The sequence below is a fragment of the Grus americana genome, chromosome 3, assembly GCF_028858705.1.
Source record: "Grus americana isolate bGruAme1 chromosome 3, bGruAme1.mat, whole genome shotgun sequence".
NCBI lineage: Eukaryota > Metazoa > Chordata > Aves > Gruiformes > Gruidae > Grus > Grus americana.
The window spans coordinates 81,804,758-81,824,569 of NC_072854.1; the positions used below are offsets into that span (position 1 = coordinate 81,804,758).

At 36.7% G+C, this 19,812-nt stretch overlaps 1 protein-coding gene across 8 annotated transcripts in view; it reads right to left on the reverse strand.

The window, feature by feature from the left end:
* Window positions 1–19,812, reverse strand: part of SIPA1L2 (signal induced proliferation associated 1 like 2) — a 224,505-nt gene that overhangs the window by 76,376 nt on the left and 128,317 nt on the right. For 7 of the 8 annotated variants that reach the window (XM_054821154.1, XM_054821160.1, XM_054821159.1 and 4 more), the window contains one exon: window positions 4,211–5,917. In XM_054821154.1, the coding sequence (XP_054677129.1) occupies window positions 4,211–5,675 (1,465 nt within the window). In that variant the 5' untranslated portion in view covers window positions 5,676–5,917. Of the gene's footprint in view, window positions 1–4,210; window positions 5,918–18,418; window positions 18,507–19,812 lie in introns of those variants that run through there. The other variant, XM_054821157.1, reaches the window with a different exon arrangement.

Sequence of the window (19,812 nt, forward strand, 5' to 3'; positions counted from 1 at the left end):
TGCTTGAAAACAGCCTGCACAGATTTACCAAATGCAAATCACGCATGACCAACCCAGTTGCTTTCTACAATGAGATGACTGGCTTTGTGCATGAGGAAGGAGCAATGAATGTCACCTACTTGTACTTTAGCAATGCCTTTTACATCGTCTCTCACAGTACTGTGTAGCTAAACTGAAAAGATGGTTTCGATATGCAGATTACAAAGTGGACATAAACTGGCTGGACAGTTGGCTGTGATCAGTAATACGAATTCCAACTAGTGCCCAGTTACTAAAAGGTATATCAAAAGTTGGTAGTGGAGCTGTTACTGTTTAATATTTTTTTAAATTATCCAAATGATGGCATGCATCCGCAACAAGTTCATGTACATGACCAAACTCAAAGAGAACAGTTCATATATTGGAGGTTAGGGCTGTAGTTGGGTGCAGCAAATAAAGGGGAATAACCTGCAGGCTTTTAACAAATGAGTAATATGTGCATAGGGCACATACTGAAATGCATAAACCTTGGAGTATTTTACAAAAGCAGGCAAAGGCAGTTAACTCATCCACACAGGTAGAGTCCTATGGCTGTAGGGTGTCTGTACGTCACGGCCCACTCGTCCCTTCCCCTGGAGGCAGCTGCTGCTGAGATGGGACAACTGAGCTGCATGTGAAGCAGCTCCTAAACCACTGAAGTTTTCAACCTGACATGTTAGAACAAACTCTCCCTTTGACAATCTGAAAAAAATGGACTGACAAAAATCTCATGAAGACCAACACAGACCTGTATCTAGGGCAGAAAAAGCTCATACAACAAGCACAGGCTGGGGACCAACTGCCTCAGGAGCAGCTCTGAGGAAAAGCACTGAGGACTCTGGTGAACAACAGGCTGCACAGCAGCCAGCAGAACCCCCTGCAGAGATGAAGGCTAACCACACTTTGGGCTGCACTAGCAAGAGCATACCAGCAGGTCAGGAGAAGACATTATGCCTCTCTGTTTGGCACTTGTGAAGCCACATAAGGAGTAGCCTCCCGTTTTGGACACTGTCTGGGGCAAGGCCAGCAGACAACTACCAAGACAGCTGGGGGGCTGGAGGATAGAACAGATGAGGAGAGGCTGAAGGAGATGGGCTTGTGCAGCCTGGAGAAGAGCAGGTTAAGAGGGGGAAATAATTGCAGGATCCCACTAGTCAATGGGGGGTTATAGAGAAGGGAGAGGCAGGCTCTTCTCCAAGGTACAGAAAGGACAAGATTTAACCATCACAAGATGCAACCCCTCATTGAGGGGAATCAAACACAGGAACAAGTTGCCAGGAGAGTTTGTGAAACCTCCATCCTTAGAGATGGTCAAAAGCTAAAGGGAAGGCAGCTTTAACCAGGGAATTACACTGGATGACCTCCAGAAAAGTCTTCCAATCCAATTTATGCTATAATTCCATATTTTAAATAGCAAGTAATAGACTAATTTCTCCTTTAAAGATTGTCTAGACTAAAAACCAGTTTGCTAGCATTTTTGAGCTAATTTGAGACTTTTTTTTTTTTACAGTGTATTTATAGAAATGTGGAAGGAAGTTTTTGCAAAATGTCTTTCACTAAGAAGTCATCCATACTCTCCAAATGGATACAAAAAGATAAAGTTATCTCTACATAAATGACAGTCTTATTTGCCAAATCAAGGTTAAATTAAGTTTCCAGCAGCCTTTCAAAAATCTATCTATAAAGTATGTTGGTGGTTACAATCCATCTCCCAGTGGGGAGAAAATGAGTAGCAGCATATTAGAACTAGCATCATTTTTTTGGAAGGAACACGTGGGATCCAAGGGGCATAGACATTAAATTATTCGCTCATGCTCACCAACTACATTCCTTCCCCAGCCTGAGCATTCTACCTGCATGGAGAAATTATACCTCATGGATTTCCCAGTGTTAAATTAAAACTTTGAGCCTTAATGGGCAAATTTATCAAACAGAACATGATTTTACAGATATGAGAAAGATTGATTCATTCAGAGGCCAAACACTTTCAACAACAAAAAATCTCCCCACAGCTGCATATTCAGGCTTTGACAAAAGGTAAACTTCTCAGGGTTTCTATAGCCTTCTATTTTGATGTAAATCTAGAAAAGGGTATTACACAGTTACTAGATTTCTTGGCTGCAGTATTACTGAGCAGAAAAATGCAAGCTTGGCAGATATCTGCTTATTTCTTGTACAATATGAAGACACAAACCCAAAGACATTATTTATGTACATTAAAAATAAAATAGATAAAACAGTTTCAAGAATGAGAATTAAAGAAGCTGAAGTAAATTAAAGAATAGCATGGCTACTGATATTTTGGGATTTGGGGAAAACATTTTTAATTCAAGGCGCTTTTTTTTTTAAATCTACAAACTCATTAAGATAATTTAAATGTATTTATGTTGATTTAAAATTATCAACTGGAGAGAAGAAAATCAGTACCATTTTCTAGATGTTTAAAGAGAGATTGTAAAATATTCCTCATTTTTTACTTTTTCATTCAGAGGAATAATTGTCAACTTTTCTTCTAATACAAAAGTCTTACTTATACAAACTGAGTTAATACCAAAAGCTAGCTAAGCCTGTACATTTATTCTAGGACATTTTTTCAGTCTGATAGCAGCAGATAGATACAATAACATATTAAGAAACAGTTGCAAGCATCCCTCAGATAAAAAGCATGGTAGTAATAGTCAAGTCTCAAGGTATTATGAGGATAATTGCACAAGGGGAAAAGGACAAATCAATGATAATAAAAGCATATTTCAATTATCCTTTTTAAAAATCAAAATAGCTTTTTTTCCCTTCTCATCCTCTTTTATGCCACAAAAATACAGTTCACTAAAGGACACCATTAATAAATCAAAAAACATGAGATAAAATAGCTTTTGCAAACCTTAACTGAAAACTGAGAAGATATTTTCCATAAACATTAACATATTTTACATCAGTTGTGTTGGATTTCATTTTAACAATAGTTACAAAGCTTATAAATATGCAGCATAAAACTACAGCTCATTTCAGAAGACAGTGAATTCCAAATCTCTCATTTCTTGAAAGGGAATGGAATAATTAGTGCTACACATGCCAGGGTGTTTCTTCCATGCATCTTAAAACAGAAATAAAACTTGTACGCTGACAAGTGCCAATTATAAAACTGTGAACTAAATCAAATATTCAGAAAGTTATTTCTTTTTCATAGATATCTTGTTAAAGGCAAAGAAAATCGGTGGCATTACATGCATCTCTATATACAAGTGAGTATTGTTTGCTAAATTTTTATTTCATCCTTCCACAATTATTTTGCTAAACTCAACTGTGCTATTAAATCTACAATTCAATGAACAATCAGCTAGGAGAGCTCACTGTCACGGAAGAGCATCAAGTAAAACTCAGTATGCATATAAATGTCACTTTTTCTTATATGGGAGATCAGCACGGCAGCAAGATATTTTGGTTCCCAAGGCAAAATGCCTGTTTTATTTTCTCTATCCACAATAACCTTTGCTTAGGTGAGAACTGTGTTCAGCTGGAAGCAATCTGGAGATTCCTTACATGCTTGATCCCTTGAGATAAGAGGTATTGAAAATTAAGTTTTCAGTTCCATTAGTGCCCTGATTATCCTAAAAGAATACGGTAAAATGCTAGGAGAAAGGCATTTCAGCTTCTTCAAGCTGAAAAACTAAATACCATCAGAAACTCTTTCTTTAAGGAGCAGGTATATGTGAATACAGTATGAAAGGCCCCAAGAGAGACTTGAAGACAGGAGAATCTAGAAGGAGGGAGTCAGAAGCCTCAGTAATAAAACCTTCTCTTTTGGAGGCACCTTTCAGGAAATAATGATTTCCACACTGGACATCAGTATTTCCAATGCATTTACTGGATACAAATGTTGTCTTTTCCTCCTGCCCACTGAGAAAGTTTGGTTCAGAGAAGTTAGTTTACATCCTAATTTAAATGACACCACACTTAGTGAACTTACACAAGCATTACATATCCGTGTATTATATACATAATCCACTGGTTCTTAAATATCTCTCTGGGAGAGCAAGAACAAGAAGCTTAATTTTAGTAAAGAGTCACAGGATCCCCTGTAACACTTAGGTCCCTCTATAGAGAAGGAGCAGGAGGAAAAAAAATAGTCTTTACTAAGCAACTTAAATCTAATGCATGAATATCTCAGAACAGTTGCATTAGAGAAACTTACCTTTTCCATAGAAGAACTTGCGGTAATAATATGCTCCAAGATCAATGTGTTCTATGATGTATCGCTTCACTTTCTCTCTGTGAATGGACTGGTTTTCTCTTGGTACTTCCAGTACTGAAACACCAGCATTTGTGCAATGGGAACTCAGAGAAGACTCAAAAGAACAACTTTCACCTGAAGAAAAAGATGCTGAATTTGCCCTAGAAAGTGCAATTCGTCTATCTCCTTCCCCACCAGTTTCGTTCCTGAAGTAAGGGCAACTCAATACCAAATCATTGCTTTTCCCATCACCCTCATCAGCATCTAAATTCTCTTTTGAATTGAGGTCCTCTTTGCTTCCCAAAGGAGATTCACAGTTTCCCGTTTGGCCTGCTGGCATCTGAGTTTGTGATGCTGCTGAAGCTCCAGTGGTTATATTTTTTCTTTTTCCTACATTTACTCTGGTAGCCATTGCTTCATTTATGTTAAACAAAACACTCTGAACATCATAATGTGCAAAACATTTCTGACAGTTCCAAGAACGAACATTTCTGTCAAGTCTATCATCCAGATCAGATGAAAACTTAAAAGTTTCATGCTCACTTTTAACTGTTCGCAATTTTCTAAATAGAGATGTTTCTACTGCTTCTGATTTTAGTCTCCTCTTGAAAGATTTCTCCCTGTCTCGACCAATAAGTAGAGCACTATCCATATAATCCAAGCCAGAAATCCTGACAAATTCTCCCCTAGAAATCTGCGCAGCAGCATGTAGACTTGGAGAAACTGTAGGATCACAGTGGAAAAACTCAGAAAATCCAAATGGAGCAAGGGTTTTATGTTCAAAATTTTCCACTCGGTATCCTCTTAGCATCGCAAAAAAATTTTCTCCAGACAAGCCTTGTCTATCAATTGAAGAGGTACTGCCATATTCTCTATGAAGAGCTGCTCCAGTATTTGGGTTAACAGCATTCTGGTCTAACACATCTTCAGCATCAATATCACTTATTGTCACGTCACTGTTGCTTCTTTGCCTTATGGGATGAAGTCCTCTTTGAGGGGAATGAACAAAAAGATCTCCAATCGAATATTTTCCCTCTGTAAATTCCAGTTCTAGCTCTTCTTGCTGTCCATCACTTTGGTCATTTTGTCCATTTGGAAGTACTGAGCCAACACTTTCGTAACTGGTTGGAGGTCTGTTTTCCCAAGCAGCTTTACTCAGCTCTTTAGAGCAATCCTTTTTAGGAGGCCACTCAGATACCCTGGCTCGAACGCCCATTTTAGGCACAGCTGGTGTACCATTTGTTTGATTATTTTCAGTTTTGCCAGATGCATTTGAAGACACAGGAGGACCCATGCTACCATTCAAAGCTTTAAGTTTTCTAGCAAAATAATCATCAGATTGCATGCTTCTTGAAGACTCCCTGAACTTTGAGGAAGTTCTGCTAACTTTGTGCTTATCTTCTTGCAAAGACCTTTGATCACTCATGTCCAGTCAGTGGGAGGGGAACTGCTACTATTGCATAAATTCACTGTTATGTTTGCTATTACATTGTCTTTCATGGGCTGATAAACTGCAATAAAAAAATACAGTTACAGTCTTCCCAGAAGTGCAAGCAGGAACTTCAGTGTACCATTTTTGTACAACTTCTGTCAGGAGAGCAATCTTAAAACATTTCCTTCAGTTCAGACACATTCAGTTCAGTCTTAATCCAGACAAATTTCTTCTATCTGTTCATTAAGGAAAAAAAAAAAAAAAAAAAGAGAGAAAGTGCATTAAAATGTTTATAGTCAGTAACGGTAAGCTTCCAGTGTTGCTTGTATATACACAATACCCCATGAAACTGGAACTAACGAGACTTGCTTTGTATCATTTTCTATCCTCTGCCTCTCTAAAACCCAACAAATGCACTAATCCTAGTTTCCCATATGATGCCTACAGGATGCAAGCAGTTTGAACCTGCTCTCTCATGGGCTAACCGGTACATGCACACTGAATAGCAGACCAGGTTCTGCCAAGCAGAATAGCCACATATAACTCTCTGCATTTCCTTCAAGGCTGACAGCAACTTAGGTGCCTATTCTCTCTCTAATCACATACATAACATGAAAGAACATAGCCATCTCTAAGACACCTTTTCCAAGTTTGCTTGAAACACACACAGGAGTTACTGGGGCAAGACTGGTAAAAATTGTAAGTAAAATACACTAAACTGATAGGACCTTAGACAAAAAAAAGTGTTTTGTCCCATTTAAAAGAACATTTTAAAGATAAGTAATCTCTCCACTACGATTAATACAGTGAGTAAGTGTATTTCACTTTTCCCCCCACCTTCTCTCTCCCCAAAGGGAGATTTACTTACATTCCTTTATTTGGAGTGTAAACTATTATTTAGTGGAGTAAAACAGTTATGGTGGTTTCTGTTACGTGATATTCCTCTGGCTGGAAATCTAGACTGTTAACTCAGTTACTGTGCTAAAGAACGTGTCTGTTGTCTTACACAAGAAAGAAAAGATAGTAGCCCTATTGATAAGTGTTAATTTGATTACAAAATTGGAACTGTTAGGATATAAAAATATTCTTTGACGGCTTTAATAGTCTTGAGAATGACCATGACTCATGCTGTGAAGATTCATCTGCAGGCAGAGCCCGTCCCTTAACCCATTGCATAAAACTAGACTAAAATAAGAGACAAGACAGCATGTTATGTACTTCCTTTTCAGCTTTTGTTCCTTGAACAAAACGCCAACATAATGATGTTTTAAGATGCTGCAAATAAGCATAATATGTATTTACCACAGTTTAAAGAAAAGGTCAGGTCAAATTAGCCTGGAATATGAATTTTCTCCTTATTTCGGTGAAGATATGAGGTAGAAAGGGGAGCTTCCCCTACATTTAATGCCATAAAAATTTTCACCAAAAAAAAAAAAAATAAAGTATGAGGCAGGGAGACATAGGAATAATATAAATTAAAACTTGACAGATTTTTTTTTTCTGCTTCTCAGAACTCAACACAATGTTGTGTTTGATAGAGTAAACTTTAGGACTCTTCTACCATAATGGATTAATAAACGTGAGTTACAGTAGCATCATGATTGACACAGTTTCTATGTGACTGTTACTAGGAATGGGTAACAATAACATTAATTGCAGCTTACTGTCACTACATATAAAATCCTCAGAACTCCATTTTAATGGCCAATGATGTCAATTAAAACAAAGGTTTTGGTTCCTTATAGGAGTCCAAAAGATTGTTTAAAAAAACTGACGCATTCAGAGAAACCGTATTTCAAAAGTGGTGTGTAGGATTTTTAAACATTGACTTATGAAAATACAACACAAAAAGAAAAATATCAGTCATATAATCATAGAATTATTTGGGTTGGAAGGGACTTAAAGACCATCTAGTTCCAACCCCCCTGCCATGGGCAGGGACACCCTCCACTAGACCAGGTTGCCCAAAGCCCCATCCAACCTGGCCTTGAACACTGCCAGGGAGGGGGCAGCCACAGCTCCTCTGGGCAACCTGTTCCAGTGCCTCACCACCCTCACAGGGAAGGATTTCTTCCCAATATCTAATCTAAATCTACCCTCCTTCAGCTTAAGGCCATTACCCCTTGTCCTGTCACTCCATGCCCTTATAAACAGTCCCTCTCCAGCTTTCCTGTAGGCCCCTTCAGGTACTGGAAGGCTGCTATAAGGTCTCCCTGGAGCCTTCTTTTCTCCAGGCTGAGCAACCCTTGTCTTCATAGGAAAGGTGCTCCAGCCCTCGGATCATCTTCGTGTCTTCCTCTGGACGCTCTCCAGCAGCTCCATGTCCTTCTTATATTGGGGTCCCCAGAGCTGGATGCAGTACTCCAGGTGGGGTCTCATGAGAGAAGAGTAGAGGGGCAGAATCGCCTCCCTCGACCTTTTGGTTACTCTGCTTTTGATGCAGCCCAGGACACAGCTGGCTTTCTGGGCTGCAAACCCACATTGCCGGGTCAAATTCAGTTTTTCATCCACCAATACCCCCAAGTCCTTCTCCATAGGGCTGCTCTCACATGTGAATATGCTTAATATTTTGGGGGCACAAGTAATATTACAAAGGTGAAATGCAAGAAAACTTCTATGGGATATGCATTAACATCAACAGCTGACAGCTTTTTTATCATGTCTTAGAATGTTCTTTATACAATCACAGAAGTGTGAGAAACCTTTGCCAAAGAAAAACACTGAAGAAAAACTGAACTATTCCAGAATCATCTTTTCCTGTTTCTACAAGAATATAAAATAGTGAGAACACAGAAAGGTCAGTTTCACATATTGGGAAAGATATTTAACTTCTTATTGAAGATTAATTCACCATAATTTCAAAGAAAATTGAGTTACATCTTCTAGCCTTCTTGCCTTTTCCTACATAAAAACCATTCATAGAAGCCATTAGTATATGCATTTTTTTGAAATAAAAAATAATCTCTTATAAAATGGGAAAATACATATAAAGTCAGAAAAGGCTCTCCCGCAAAAATTCCATTCTTTTCTTCCCTTGTTATAACCCTTTTTCTGTGATAAGCAGATTTACTGTTTGGTCTCACGAACAGCTGTATTTGTGGAAGGCAGGAGAACGCCTGAAGGCCACGGGAAAGCAAGACTTTTTTTTTTTTTTTGGTGGTGGTGGTGGTAGCTTAAATACTTGATGAAGTATGGCCTGAGCATTTTAAAACAAAGGTACATTGCAAAAAGGTACTACTTAAAGAGAGAATTACTTTTCTTTTACTGGTGTGACAGAAGACCAAAGAAATGCCTGTTTTGGAACTGCAGATTGACATTTTATTGGAAATACTAATATTTGAAGATGAGATGCAGTATATTTAAAGTATACTAGTAATTTTTTTTTTTTTAAATCTGAAGTTGATCTCATTGAGAAAATCTGCCTGGTTTTAATATAAATGACCATTCCTGCAAATTCCTGTAACTTAGTACAACAGCATGTTTTGGTTCACAGATGACCTATGCCGATGGATAGCACTGCATTCTTCTGTATTTGTTGTTCTTTAAGGTTTTTTTCTCTCCATAGTAAGAATTTAGCAACTCACAAGCATTCCCCTATAAATATTATTTATTACAAACCAATTTTTTTTACTGAATTGAATAAAGTGCGACTTCCCCAAAGAATGCTGTCAATATGATCATGAGTACCCTTCTCTTCAGATCTGTACAGTCCTTTTGGTCAAGTTCTTCACTTCTCTCTCTTTTCATCTCATCGTAGCAGTTAAGAATGGAGTCACTGACAGATACGGTCAGAAAAGCAAAGCTGGATGCCTACCCTGCTGTTGTGCTCCTGCCAACCCTTCCCACTAAGGCTGCTGGATGTTATGCAAATAACTTAAGTTCCTTCCACAGAGCTACAAAGACTTCCTTCTGAGCTCAATACAGCAGCTGGTTTGTTAGCCACAGATACAGTTCTTTAACATGGAATGATTCCAAGTTTCCTGGGGACCTGGACACATGCCCACAAATGTTCCTGTGCCAGTAGCAGAGCAATGAATAAGAACTGAACTATTGGACTATCCTGTCAAAAGGAGGCTGTTTGGTAACGCTGCCTCATGTCAGCCTTGATAGATGGAAATGAATTATTTAAGAAGTCTTTCTATGATCATTTTGTTGATCAAGACTTTGGAAGTCTGCCCCTATTATTATGTAATGTTATCATCCTAAAAAGAATGCATAATTTGGATGAAAGCATTAATCTCTACTATTTATCAAGATGACAATTCTATAAACCATGACTCTCAAGCTCTACTAATCTTAAAAAATGGGAAGTGCAATTTGATAAAATAGGAGTATAGGCAGGAATAATATGCCAAAAGCTTAAGATCAGACATTTAATTTGCATTCAATTGATTCTACACAGCATTTTCTGTGTGCTCAGATTCTGCTTAGTTTCCACTCTTCAAAGAAACACATAGTAGGGTAGTAGTGTTATGTATTTTGCCAGTATAGCAGAGTGGCAGTTACACAATGGCTACTTTATGGGAATCCAAAGTTTGCGAGAAAATTCTGCCTTGAGGCCCATACTTTTAAGTGCAATGAAAAAGAACAGTGCAAAGGAGAAATCAACACGGTTCATAAGCTGCCTGTATTTGCACAAGTTCTGGACCAGATAACCCACCGAACAAATCTGTCACAAGGTCTCATTTCCTAAAACTAAGGTTGCCACTAGAAAAAAAGTAAGGAATTTTCGAAAAAGAAGAAAATAATACAAAAAAGTTTCTTAATGCAAATTCAAACTTGTTTCAGTTTGCTTACTTTTTAAAACAGACTACATTAGCAAATGTTTTTAGATTTACATATTTTCAATATATCTATTAACAGTATTTCTTTATTAATGATTCCTAAATCAGAACTATCCAATTTTCAGAAGCAAAATGATGGCTATGCCTGGTTTTCAAGCCATCCTATTTATTTGTGTGTCCAAGCAAGAAAATTCTGGTCACACTGAACTGTGATATCATATCATATGACAGTTAATTATGATGTCATGCAGGAGAATTATTACTGCAGACAGGAGTATGGGAGAGGAAATGAATTCTTCATGTATTTGTTTTCATGCAAATGTCTTTAGAAAACCATGATATTTAAGCATAATTGTCTTTAAATAGAATATTTCTTTCAAAGTTTTCCATGAGGCACAGTGAATATTAAAGGATAACACTAACTATAATTGAGCCACTTATTCAGATTGCAGCTGTGGAAAATGGATTGGAAATAATACAACGAACAAATTATGAGCACAGCTCATGAAAAAAATGGTTCAAATTATTATACATCAAATTTACAATTAAAGCCATAACTACTACAGTATAAATGGTTACTTCTCATATGTGTATTTCAGATACATGATTAATATGCAGACACAGACAAGAGACAGAAGAAGGATGGGAAGCCCCTCATTTGACTAATGGAAGTACATAAGAGCTGCGGTGTAGTGAATATTTGTTGCACACTTCCCTAGTTGTGCTGTATTTCTTTCTTCACATTTATAGTCTTTGCCTGCAAGAGAAATGCAAGAGTAGAAACTGAGAAGAACCCTTTGTTGAACTAACAGTTACAGAAATGTATCTACAGAATAATCCACCAACAATCATATCAAAGCTTAGCTGATTTGGGGGGCTGGGGGAAGGGGCTATAACTGAGTGACAACAGCCTACATGATTCTCACTGCTGCTGTAAGACCATCATATTTCTTATCAAAACTGTTGAATTGCACTAGTTTGGGACTGGTGCAAGATTTGGGGTTAAAAAAAAAAAATAAAAGTCATACTCTGTTCTTTAAATACAGTTCCCTTCTCCAACAAAGAAAACAGCAGATACATGTAAATATTGAGACAGAGATGCAACGGACCATTTTGGAGCAACGGACCATTAGAACAGAACTTTGAATTCCACAGCTGTTCAGTACTGGTCAATGAAAGGTGGTTTATTTTTAAGAAAGAGACCTCCAATCGTAACTGCTCTCCTTCAGTCACAGGTTGAGAAAAATCTCATCATCATCTACAGGAATAACTGTACAAGATTTAACAGTAAAACACAGACCCCTCAAAAATGTTAGACTTGAGTTTCTCTTGTGGTCAGGATCCCCCACTTACCATCTTGCCTTTTCCAGAGAAAATAATTTAATAAATCACACCTTCCAACTACTAAACTCACTACTATTAGTTTGTTGTTTGCTGGTTTGGTGTTGTGGGGTTTTTTTTCCTTTTTTTGTTTTTGTTTTTGTTTTTTTTAAATATACTACAGCCATTTATTAAAAAGAACTAAAAAAATGGTTACAAAAGATATACTTTCTTTGGTGTAACTCATTATACCAAAGAATACCTATCACAAAGTTCCAACAGCTTCTCTTTAGCAGATCTTCTATTACTCTCCTTGAATATCTGCTCTTACAAATTGTGTCTCAATTCATTCTGTTTCATTAAAAACCACTGTTCAAGTTTTTCATCAAACAATCTAGGTTATCTCTCAGAGACTAACAATGTTTTATATAAAGCTATTACTGACTACAGTATTACTGTCAGTGATTTTAAAATTTCTGTTAGAAATCACCTTCTGCAACTGAAAAATAGGTTTAGATAAATTTGTGACTGAGTGTTTTAGCACTGTATTTTCTCAGAATATTAATACTAATATTCTATTGTTCCATTAGCACAAGTTTTGACACTGAGATGCATTAAGGCTAATTCGATTTCCGGAACAAACTGGATATCCTCCTATTCTTACAGCTCTATTATAAACAGTTCAATTACGCAGCCTATGCAGAGTTTAACTACGAAACTGCTATTGAAGTTCTATCTTGTTCAGGTTGAACCATGTAAAGTAGCAGACTGAAATCACATTTATCATGAAATCAATAGCAAACCTACCACTGACACACACTGAGACTTTCATTTGCGCTCTTCCAACTCAGTTCAGGTATTTTAACTGAAATTCTGGAACCTAACAAAATACATTAATGCCTACAACATAATGTGATTAACGAGGTAAAAAGCAAAGATCTTAACATTAAATTCTTAGACCAAGAAATTTTTTCAGGGAAGGGTTAAAAAAAATCTGCAAGCACTGACCACTTATTATCCCATGAGAGAGGATTAAAAATAAACAAACAAACCACAACCAAGCACCAAACTCCTCATAGATTATTGTTAACTAATACCATTTTTTGGCAGTCTGATTCTTTACTACATGCAAATAGAAGCTATATACCTGTCAGTCAAGTTCTTGTATCAGTGAAAATTATAAATAAAGAGAATCCAAAGTGTCTTTGTTTCCCTTCGCTCTTGCCATTCATGAATCTAGGTGTCAAAGGGCAGGATAACAAAAAAGAACCCTACTTATTGAGCATTAAATAAGTTGTTTTGTACAGGGAAACTCAAATGACATCCATAACATAATTTACATGCATGCACATTATCTCTTCAGGACAGAAAGAAGTATGGCAGACTGAATGACTAAGACATTTCCCTACGGTAAAGTATTCAGACGTACTTATCTCTGTGCCTACAACAGTTCATAGTAATTGCAATTTTCTTGTAAATATATTTATCCTTAATATACTGATAATACAGAATTTTCATTCCAGTTTCATCATTGAGAATGAGGAATATTTAACACATAATGATATAGGTATGGCATAAACAAGATTCATACAAAGAAATATCAGTCAGCAGATGAACACGAGTAAATTTTGTATAATGCTTCACATATTCAGTATAGTTCAAAAGCTTACAAAGCAGGGAGTAAAAAGCTGTTTGCATGGCATGTACTTTTCTCAGCTAGTAGAACCTATTCAGTAAGAAATTCAGATTAGACAGAACATAAATGAAGCAACTTTACTATTCCAGAACAACTTTCAGTTACAATATCAAAATATTGCACTGAAGCAAGTTCCACTGAAAAACAACAAAAAAGTTATTTTCAGTGGTCTTCTCAAGCAAGTTGGACAACCTCTGAATCCTCAGTAAAAACAGTACCATCTACAGGCTCAGAAATTGTCATACATCCACTGATTCTTGAATTGCCCCTTCCTGCTTGAATGTGTGTATTCTAATTTAAATTTTATAATCCCTAAGGCAGGGACTACTTCTTTGTCCTGTCCCAACAGGATCCACATATGATGACCTCACTGTACAGGATGTTAAATACTATGATAATCCAGTTGGTAAACAAGTGTACCAAGTCACTTTCAGAGGCAAAGCTTAGAAAGATAAAGACAAGACTTGTGCACCACATTCACATCATTCAAACGCAAGGAAAAGGACTACCGCGTACTGACTCTAAGCAACCATTTGCATAATCCAAAAGGAAAGTCAGTAGTTGCTTAATAACCTGTCGCATGAAAATGAGCTTTTGACAGCCAATTGCATGCATTGGGGTAACACTCAAAAGAGAAATTCAGAATTATACAGAAAGGAGAATATTCACCTTATATATTGACAAAGGAACATATTACACATTTAATTTCAAAACCTTTTACCTTCAAGTTGTTAAAATGTATTAACAAATACTGAGTGCCAAAAGTTTTTAATATGGTTCTTGTAAAATACTGGCAGAAACAAAAAGCAGCTCAGCAATTTAGAAGAAATTATGGAAGTATATTCCTTTATTTTAAAACAATGAAGAGAACATATACTATCTTCTCCCAGAATAAGTCACATCAGAAATTATCTTTTTTGTTATAATTCTAGCTCAGTGCACAAAATGGTTATTGGAATTCCAACAGAAAAGCACTCTGCCCAAGAGCAGGCATAGAGAAAATCAGAAATTAAAAAAACAAAACAAAACAAAAAAAACCCAAACCCCACATAATATGAAGAAATGTCTTGTCCAGTTTCATAGAAGAAAAAAGTAACTGTGTAAGGATTTTTGCCCTCACAATATATCAGAAATTGCTACAGATGGAATGATGATGTTGAAAAATTAGAAGTAGTTAAATAACATCACTACACATATCAAAGTCAATCTACAGACAATTAAAACATTGGGAACAAAAGATGATTTCTAACATAAAAATATGTTTAGATAAATTTCTGACTGTGTTAGCATCATATTTTCTAGAGAAAGTATCTCAAACCTTTTTTGGGATATGCGTGTAAGGCTGTTTTCACATACTGCATACAATTGCTTTCAATGATTCTGTAAAAAATTAAGAATATGGAGCCTCCTGGGGTATCTGAAGAAATGTTTTTTAATGAAAAGTTAGTAAGAAAGGAGAAATGTGCTAACGTCCTGACCAGTTGCGTTCCTCCAGGATGGATGAAAATAGTCTGTAATTACTAAATGCAGTTGTAGGCATTCACTTACACGCTCTTTAGAAACAGAGCTGCTGCAGCTAACACCATTTTTTCTAACACTTTGCAACCTCTGGACAGAGAGGGAATCGCAAAGTGGATAAATGCAGTTTTAGAAATTCAAGCTGGTTTCTTTCTAGGGGGAAAAAAAGAGCTTAAGTCCACTTCATTGTCATAAGTAGAATTTGAATAATCTCACCCATCATAAAAGTTCACAACAATGAAAAAAACCTGAAAGAACATGCTCTCCCACTAGTTAATAAAGAAATATTGAACACTGCTTATGACAACAGATGGAGTGTTCAAAAACTCAAAACATTCTAGTGTGGAAGAGATCTAAACTGCTCAGTAGGAAGAGAGTAGAGAGGCACATTTTATGGAAAAAAATAGAAATACTAGCTTTGCTTCTGTTTCTTATGTTTTCAAGAAAGTAAAACAGAAAATAAGTTTCGTGCCATGTCATTTGGCAGTAGAATAGCTCTGATGTCATAGTTCTAAATTATTTTTAGCAGTAATGAAGGAAGTGGTTGATTAAAGGAAAATAAGTTTTAAAGAAAAAGGAAACATAGCCTTTTTCTTCATTGTTTTTTAAGGAAACTGTTTTAGTTCGACCTTGGTTCTTTATTAACTGGCATGAACTGTGAGTTAGCATAAACCGATAATATTACTGGCCAGGTTTCTGAATCTTGCAAACTGACCAGGCTTCTGCAGTTTCAGATGTCAGCAAGTAACTTCTCAGGTACTTTTGCATCACTTTAGGGCTCTAAAGTATTATTTCAAGTCACTACACATCAAGATCTTTTAAAGAAGTTATTTTCTGAGAACAGAGATTTCACTTTTTTTCTATCCTCTCTGAATCAAAAGAGCAGAAATTCCATATAGAAAGAAAACACATTGAAATCTATGGTGACCATAATACACTTAATTCACACAGTCTTACTACATTAAAAAAAAATTTGTTCTTACTTTTACAAAGTAAATTTGAAAGGCCAATTTCTTAATATTAATGAAATACATTAAATATCTTGATTGTTACCAAATAACTTGGGAACTTCTATCCACACGACATTTCCAAGCACATGCAATTGAGCCTGGACCACCTGGCACTGAACAATACAGCTTGGCACCTCTCAGCCAGCTAACCTATAGGTCAGTTGTTTTACAGCTTTGTAGAGTCACAGTTCTTTTTTGACCAATAAAACCTTTTCACATAATTCTAGATATAAACAGAAGAACTGTAGCTGGAGTGAGAGAGTTGCTAGCAGAATATTGTTCTTCATTTTTCAGCAGTGCACTCGAATTCAGCACAACTTGATAGCAATGAAAAGTCATTGCCATCTGTTCAGTGATCATTTGATATCTTATCTAGAATCAAATTGCTGTCAAGCTAAAAAACCTGTTATCAATGAGACTTAAAAGGATCATAACAGAAAATAATTTTGGTTAAAGTTTTATGTAAACTTTGCGGACCACTTACTTCCACCCCGCCTCAAAAAAAAAAAGAAGAAACAAAACAAAAAAACTCCAATAAGATAGCTTAATCACTGCTCTACAGTATTGCTTTTAGTTTGTTAAGTTAAAGCACATGTCAGAGGACTTTCTGGAATTGTCCTGCTCAGAAAATAAACTATGTATTTTCATTTTAAACAGGAAGAAAATAACTGTCTTCAAATTAGAGTTTGGAAACACATCTTTCAAAAATTTTGAGCCAGATCAGCAAGACTTCATTTTCCTAAATTGAAAAAAAGACTTCTCATCATATATATGCATTTTCCAGACAAAGTCATCATCATGACTGAGGTTAAGGAATGCAGAGTCAATGATGTCATATACCTTCCCCTTAGAGAGACATTAAATAAAATGTCTCCAAGCCTTTCTTGATTCTTAGCGTGATGACAATGGAGTAAACTAGCCTTTAAAAAGCTACAAACCTAAGTTTTTAATAATTCAGGAATATTACTCCCCCCACCCCCACCCAAGCTACTCTCAGTCTTATCTCTTTCTTTGGATTCTGAAAAAATTCTTGTACGGGGTGACACATGTGATGATAGTTACAAGCTATCATAAGCATGCTGTCATCTTCGTAACTTCACTGCTTTATCATAAAGGGCCAAAAGGTTTAGAAAAAGAAGCCTTGCTTTAAGATGACTTACTGAAATACTCAGTAATTTAATGACCAGTAATTTACCTTTAAACAGCTCTCTGAACAAACTAATAAGAAATAACACTGTTAGGAATAATGAAAAATATAACTGTGGTCCACTGTTAGTAAGCATAAGGAATGTTAATTATAAATTCACATTCATTTGGAATGGATTGCTTTTATAGGGCAAATTTTGTTTTAACTTTTGCTTTTAAAATTCTGATTACATAACACCCCATTCAATAATTCAGACACTGAATTTTATATTTGATTTAGCAAGTTCTGCTCCTTATGTAAATGAAAACGTTCAAATAGGAGGGTATAATTAACCGATCCAAAGTGTTCACACACAGGCACAGTAAGGCAGTGTAGGCATTGTTAAAAATCTGCCTCTGAATTTCATTATTGGCCTTGATTTAGCACAAAGTTTCTGGTCAGCCAACAAACTGTATTTCATACAGACTGCACATTTCTGGAACTGTGTTTTTACTTCGTGTCAGTGCATATCTCCCTCTTTTTTGCAGCATATTCGCATTATAGAAACTACAGATTTATTTTAAAGTTGAATTTAGAAAGGAACAATCACATTTGCTAAGTTTCAGACTCTTAGAAAGCTCGTATTACATTATAAAAGAAACTACACATTTGACATATAACCTAAGTAAATGGCATTTCTTCTCCTTCCCAATGCATACTTAACCTATTTTATCAGTAAAATCCACAGATTATTTTACCCCAGAATTCAGGATATTATCAAATAAATCCTTTTTTCTTTATAAACAAGAGAACTGTTTTCCCCTAAACTGAACTCTGACTGCATATTTGTCAACAAATTATAAATTGTTTACAAAAGGTCTCAGCTATTCGTGTCAACATTATGTATGATCCTTTAAGAAAACTATGCTTATCTAGGGCAATTCATAACATGAGTGATTTTAAAGGATTTTTTACAGAATCTGCTCAGTTAGTTTTTCTGCATTTTTAAACAAATAAATGTACATGAGAATAAAAAAATCCAAACAACCAAGACAATTAAAGATGCACCAAAATATCCATACAATAAATTAATGTGAATTTCTACTGACTTGAATAAAGTATGATCAATAGACTTTTGTAATGCAAAAGGCAATAAAATCAAAACAGTCAGGGACTTACTAACCATCAATTGTAATAAATTATTTTTCATTTTTAAAAAAAAACAAAAACAAACAAAAATCAACCCAACCCCAAAGATAGCCAGAATTTTATGAAATACTTACATTTCTATGCAAGTTTATAGTTCAGTTGTCTGAATTTCTTCCAGCTAAATTGTATGGGAACAAATTTTTGTGCATGTTCAAGGCTGCATTCCTCAGAGGTCAGTACTGGGTCCAGTCTTATTCAACATATTCATCAATGACCTGGACAAGGGGACAGAGTGTACCCTCAGCAAGTTTGCTGGCGATACTAAACCAGGAGGAGTGGCTGACACACCAGAAGGCTGCGCTGCCATTCAGCGAGACCTGGACAGGCTGAAGAGTTGGGCAGAGAGGAATCAAATGAAATTCCACAAGGGCAAGCGTAGGGTCCTGCACCTAGGGAGGAATAACCCCAGGCACCAGTACAGGTTAGGGGTTGACCTGCTGGGAAGTAGCTCTGTGGTGAAGGACCTGGGAGTCCTGGTGGACAACAAGCTCTCCATGCGCCAGCAATGTGCCCTTGTGGCCAAGAAGGCCAATGGTATCCTGGGGTGCATTAAAAAGACCGTGGCCAGCAGGTCAAGGTAGGTTATCCTCCCCCTCTACTCTGTCCTGGTGAGGCCACATCTGGAGTTCCGTGTCCACTTGTGGGCTTCCCAGTTCAAGAAAGACAGGGAACTACTGGAGAGAATCCAATGGAGGGCTACAGAGATGAATAGGGGACTGGAGCATCTCTCTTACGAGGAAAGACTGAGAGAGATGGGACTGTTTAGTCTGGAGAAAAGACTGAGGGGATTTCATCAACGCTTATAGATATCTAAAGGGTGGGTGTCAAGAGGATGGGGCCAGACTCTTTTCAGTGGCGCCCAGTGACAGGACAAGGGACAACAGGCACAAACTGGAACACAGGAAGTTCTGTCTGAACATAAGGAAAACATTCTTCACTGTGAGGGTGACAGAGCACTGGAACAGGCTGCCCAGAGAGGTTGTGGAGTCTCCTTCTCTGGAGATACTCAAAACCCTCCTGGACACAATCCTGTGCAACCTGCTCTAGGTGATCCTGCTTTAGCAGGGGGGTTGGACTAGATGATCTCCAGGGCTCCCTTCTAACCTCTACTGTTCTGTGGTTCTGTGAATATGAAGACTCTACACTACAGTGTGTGCATAAAGGAAACAAAAATACTTTTGCATACAAATGCATTCATACTCTTTTTTGTCTATAAGTCCATGTTAACGAATTTTGCAAAAACGTATGTGTAAATTCTAGTACCATCTTTAAAGTTAACTATAATCACAAATTCCCTCTCATACTGTTCTTCAACTACTCTAAACACTGTCTTATAGGCTTAAACTGAACTAAGCAGAGATTTTATAGACTCTAGACTATGGTATCTAGGAGGAAAAAACACCTCTTCTTCCTAGAGGATAAATAGCTTTCTGAAAATGCAGACTAAATTTCTGGTCAACAGTTTTGA